The 5,973-nt window shown below is 33.9% G+C and overlaps 1 protein-coding gene across 1 annotated transcript; it reads right to left on the bottom strand.

Annotated features, from left to right (window-relative positions):
• Positions 1-4,780: 4,780 nt before the first annotated feature.
• On the bottom strand, positions 4,781-5,590 carry LOC146882374 (zinc finger BED domain-containing protein DAYSLEEPER-like). The gene has a single exon (XM_085667377.1). The coding sequence runs from the start codon at positions 5,588-5,590 to the stop codon at positions 4,781-4,783; it is 810 nt and encodes a 269-aa protein (XP_085523503.1).
• Between the last annotated feature and the right edge of the window lie 383 nt (positions 5,591-5,973).

Below are 5,973 nucleotides of genomic sequence, written 5' to 3' on the forward strand. Positions count from 1 at the left end.
CAACTATTCGGATGTAGCTGAGTAGGCGCCACGTTGAGCTAATGAAGTACCCCCATGGTGAAGTCATCTAGCGGCAACCTCACATGTAACTGAGAGAAATGACACATATACATGTAAAAGAATTTTTCGGCAGCTCCTTCTTCGCCGTGACAGACGTGCTCAATAGTGCTCACTCGCTCCAGCAGCACGATACCACGGTCCACGCCTTTCGCAATAACGGGGGTACAGTTTAACCATGAATTCAGTAGACAAGACCACCAAAACAATGACGACTACTGATGAACATCAGTTGCTACCCAGTCATAACCAGCTTTAGTCGGCTAGTTACTCTCTGCTATTTCTTCGGGAGGATCTTCCCTCACCTCGGTCACTGTCTCCATCGGGATCCTCCCCACCACAGCCACCAGACTAGTACTCTCCTCCTCAAAACGCCTACCTACACTCCCCCAGACTGTACACTCCCACTACTTGAAGAAGACAATGACACAATATCACTACTACTAGACATACCTTTTTGAAAGATGTCGGCAGAAACAAGGAACTAGTCGGACAGATCTAACGCACGCAAGTCTCTATTTATGATTCTCACTAATGAGCTAACAAACGCAAACCCTTTGCGAAATCCGCATTTATAAGCATGAATTCCAAATGATAAAACTTCTTCCCGCCAAAAGTCACAATCCATACCAATCGACACAAGGCACACCAAAGGTCATAAGTATCAGGAACGACGGCGTAGAAACCCTTTTTGATTAGACCCCTATCCTTTAGGATACTTTAAAGGTCGGCTTGGTGGTGTTCCTTGAGTTGAGCTCAGAACGTATCCCTTGAGTTGAGCTCAGAACGTATCCTTTGAGTTGAGCTCGGGATAGGGGTTAAGCACGTGACATTCCTCAAGTTGAGCTTGGGATGACATCCCTCGAGTTGAGCTTGGGATGGCGGATGAACACGAAGAACCCTTGAGTTGAGCTTGGGTTGTCGAGTGTTGTCGGTGTGAGTGTGTTGGTTATGGCTAGTACGGATGAGTTCAGATGGATTGGCGTCCTTAGTGATTAGCTGACGAGTTTGGTAGTCTTGGGACGTTACAAACTATGTTCGTATTTGGGAACTCCACCTGACGTTACGATGTGTGATTCGTAGCATGGTTTCCCACACGTGCTCTATCGGTTGTGACCGATAGGTATGGCAGTAAGACACCTTGAAGTAGTCACTAGAAGATGTAGAACACGAATAACATGGTTGTGGCCATGTGATATGGAATCAAATGAAGGAATTACTCTTGTGTGATTGTATAATATATGTATATAAGTGTGTTTTATATATGTGTGTATATTTATATGATTATTCTGTTAAGCTCACCCTATCTACTTGTGGTTGGCGATGATCGTGTACGCGATATACGTGAGCAGAGGATGTTGTTGTAGGTGGTTCTGGTGAGGCTTAGCTACGGAACTGGGATAGCTTGGGAGTTTTTCTTTATTTTATGATTTTGAAATAAAGTTGGAAACTCTATGGGTGTTTAAATTATTTTAAGTCTTGCAATTTATGAATTTCGAATTATTTATTTATCTATAAAAATGATGTTTTATTAAATGACGAGTAATTAATATTTACTTTATTTTATTATTTAAATCCGTCATATCCTGACGAGATGTTACAACTTACGTAATGTGACGTCTATCTTGAAGTAATTCAAAAGTTGCAAAAGAATATAAAATTTTAAAAAATTAAAAATCAGCATTTCTCAATTCTTATCGGATTCACCAAATAAAAGAATTAAATCATTTTCTCAAGTTTTTTTTTATTTCTTTTATAAAGTACAAAAATTAATGTTAATAAATAGTACAATATAAAATTAAATATAATAAAGAAAAAAATTGTTAAGATAATTTTTATTTTCTCTTCACATTGTTTTTGAGTTTTTCCACGTGTTGTACTCATCTCTCACCCTTACTTGATTTCTTTTGTTACTAAAAAAAAAGTCAAACAGAAATTCATTATTTATGCCCTCATTTTTTTCATATCTTCTCTTATTCTTAAAGAAAAAAAATTTCTCTTTTCTCACTTGGTAGTGCAATAATTGTTTAATATTTAGCCCTATTTTTTTATCTCATTAACCTTTTGTATATTCTTTTTTTATGAATATAGAAGAGCAAGTAATGCATTATGTCATTTTTTATAGAGGGTTTTTAATTGTAACTTGATTATCATACTTTTTTTTTAGTAATTATGTGTCTCAATTTTTGATTAGATTATAATAAATTATTTTTTAGTCTTAAACTTGTTTTATACATAGGTATATTGATAAAAAAATAAAATAATAAATTCATTTTTAAAATTGATAAAAAAGAAGTGAAGATGAGAACAAGACAATAAGGTTGCTCATCACATAAGCATAATAATTAGACCTGTCAAATTGGCCCACTTCTCATGATTTGGCCCTGGCCCACATGGGCTGGGGTTAGAAAAGCCCACAGGGCCAAAAAGCCCCTTATGGGAAAAGCCCACAAGACCCAAAAGTCCACAAAATCCCTGTGGTATAGGGTCAGCCCATGGGCCTTTTGTTTAGAAAAATATATTCATTTTGAATACAAAAAAAAATGGAAATAACTGGAAACAAAACAAAAAACAGCATATGCATCTTCCCTGTTTTGCATCCATATGTATCAGAATGAAAAAAAAAAATTATTGCACTGTAAACAACATGATACCCATTGCACCGTAAAAAACAAAAAATATTCAAACATTGACATTGTAAAGTGCACAAAAGCACGAGAAAATTGACTAAAGGGTAGCATCACCAACCATCCACATTTATGTTGCTAAGACGTTCGTGTGAAATTTTCTAAACTACCATGCCACAATTTGTAACCTCGCCATAATGGATTTTAGCATCAGTTAGTCTACTTCAACACCCATAGATTTGGCACAATTCTGAAAAGTAGTAAGAAAATGCATGAGGAGACCAAAGCATAAAATAGTTTATCCACTACTTCCAATTTAGCTTCACTATTTTTTATACTTGTCCAAAAATTCAATTGTGATAATCTGAAAAACAGTGCAATTTTATGTCAACATTAGACACATTTCACACAGTATAAATAAGTTTATCTCAAAGAATTAAACACCGAGGATTTAAAAAGTAAAAGCTAATTGACATTCAAAGAATTTGTCTTTTTAAGACAATTAAATTCTGAGAGTGATTTCTCAACTTCAATCTTAATATGTTTGGAAAGATCCTCAACAACTCCTTTACATTAATCTATTTTACAAATGAAATGTTTTACTTAAAGAATTAAACACCAAATATATTGAGATAATGGACTAAGCATATAAGAGAACCTGAAAAAGTGTCATTGTTGGTGACTTTCAACATCTTCAAGAAGGTTAGACTCATCAATGATTCCCTCATGGCCAAGAATATCTTCAACAACTTCATCTATCACATAACCAATTGATACAATCAAATCACTAGTCTAGTCTATAGTTAATTATTTAATGTAAAGTGACTTTAAAACTAACAACATATAGACTTACCACTAGGATTTTCAGAAAATCCATGTAACCAATTTTGAGTACAAATCAACATTTGCACATGATCAGGAAGAATGGAGCTTCTATATTTAGAGAGTACACGCCCACCTTTACTAAAAGTTGACTCTGATGCAACTGTAGTAATGGGAATACTAAGCATGTCTCGAGCCATTATAGACAATATGGGAAATTTTTTCTCACTAGTCTTCCAATATTTGAGCACATCAAAATCTTCATTGTCTTCATCATCATCTATTGTTGGTTCACCTAAATAAGCATCTATCTCGTTCTTGCCAACGATAGATTTTGATTCATTCTGATACATTTTAAAATCCTACAATGCATTACATATTAATTATCAAAATGAAACAAGAAAAAATAAAAACAATGAACAATAGGTATAAAATGCTTACAGAAATAATCCTCGATCTCTTCAACTTTCTCCCTTCAGTATTGGATTGAGACATTGAGATGGATTCAGTAGGTGATTGGGAGAGAGAAACACCAGGAATAGACAAGTTTTTTACATATTCTTTAAACAACCTCTTGAACTTCTCTAACACTTTCTTTGTTTTCTCTCCATAGGTCAAAGGATCCAATTTTTTAGAACAATACGTTATAAAATCAACCTTTAGTCGTGGGTCAAGAATTGCTCCAAAAGCTAACCCAATATTATACTCCTTCCAATACTTTTGAAACTTGTCTTTCATATTCAAAGTCATTTCCCTTAAGGTGACATCTTCATTCAACAAATTCTCTTCAATGATAAGCTGAATTTTCCAAATTTGCATAAAATACAAGTTTGAAGTGGGATAAGATGAACCAGACATCATGTTTGTGATCTCATAAAATGGTTCTAAGAATTGACACATTTTCTCTCCCCTATTCCATTCCTCATAAGATGGACAATTTTTATAATTCCTATCAACCACTTTGAGAATTTCAAAAGCTTTCTTGTATTTGATTGCACTTTCAAGCATCAAATAAGTCGAATTCCATCTTGTAGTTACATCTAATCTCAAACCAATGCTTATATTTATGCCAGCATCACTAACACATTCTTTGAATTTGAGAGTTCTTCCATCTAATGATTTAAAATACTTAACACTCTCTCTAATACTATGAAGTGCTTTATCAACCACCTTTAAACCATCTTGAACTATCAAATTAAGGGTGTGAGCACAACATCGTGCATGGAAAAACTCACCGTTACATAATAAATTTCTATGAACACAAAGATGGCTTTTCAAAATGTCTTGCAAGATATTATTTGCAAGATATTATTTGCAGAAGCATTGTCCAAGGTAATTGAGAAAATTTTCTTTTCAATACCCCATTGCTTTAGGCAATCAAACACAACACTTTCTAGTTCAACACCAGTGTGTGGTGGTTTCATTCGACAAAAATTAAGAATCTTACTTGTCAATTTCCAGTTTTCATCGACAAAATGTGCAGTTAAGAAAATATAGCCCTCAGAAGTAATTGCAGTCCAAACATCAGAAGTTAAACAAATTCTATTAGGAATCCTAGACATGCTTTGCTTAACTTTATCCATCACTTCCATGTATTCCTTTTCCACATCTAAAACAGTAGTGTTCCTACATTTCATGTCAACATTAGGATTAATGTATTTTATCCACTCTCTAATTCCTTCATATTCAACAAAATTATAAGGAAGACTATGTTTGATTATGGCTCTTGCAAGTAACTTACGATGAATCTTTTGATTGATTCTTCGTGTCCCAAACTTTCCTTCTTGATAAAGATTCATATCCATATCTAAGTTTGGAATACTTCTACACACATTGACATGTCGACTTAGATGTGAAGTCCCATAATTGTTTTTAGTAATAGGGTTTTTTCCAACTTTATAGTTATTGCCACAATACTTACAAGTAGCCTTTTCAATGCCATCCTTGTCTTTTCCTACTTTTGTGAAAAAATTCCAAACATTTGAGACTTCCTTTTTATTTGTGGTTGCACTTTCAGATGGACCAAGAGTTTTAGATGCAAGATCATCAACCAAAACTAAAGGGTTACTCTTAGGGTGGTCCATATTTAAAACTCTTCAACCCACTATCTAAAACTCAAATAAAAATTGAAACGCGAAATCGCACAGAAAATGTAACAGGTAGGCAAGCATCTGAAAGAATAAAAAAATTATCATTATCTTTTGTATCCATTAAGCCAACCCAAGAGAGAAGGAATAAATAAATAAATCTACAACACTAATATGCATGAATCAAAACAATATAATTTATTACTAAGAAAATCGACCATGTACAATAAAATATAACGACTAAGAAAGGTGAATGGGATAATATTATTAATATGTGACTTTGATTCAAATAGTTATAAATAACATAGAAAAATAACATGAGAAAAAACATTCAGTCAAAGTTCACAGGTACTAACCTTCATTTCTAGATGTGGTCCATG

This window comes from Vigna unguiculata, chromosome 10 (genome assembly GCF_037176805.1).
Source record: "Vigna unguiculata cultivar grain cowpea cultivar isolate G323 ecotype 2 chromosome 10, ASM3717680v1, whole genome shotgun sequence".
Classification (NCBI taxonomy): Eukaryota; Viridiplantae; Streptophyta; class Magnoliopsida; order Fabales; family Fabaceae; genus Vigna; species Vigna unguiculata.

Excerpts from the sequence above, each read along its gene's own strand:
- LOC146882374 (XM_085667377.1), bottom strand. The coding sequence starts at position 5,590 with ATGGACCACCCTAAGAGTAACCCTTTAGTTTTGGTTGATGATCTTGCA.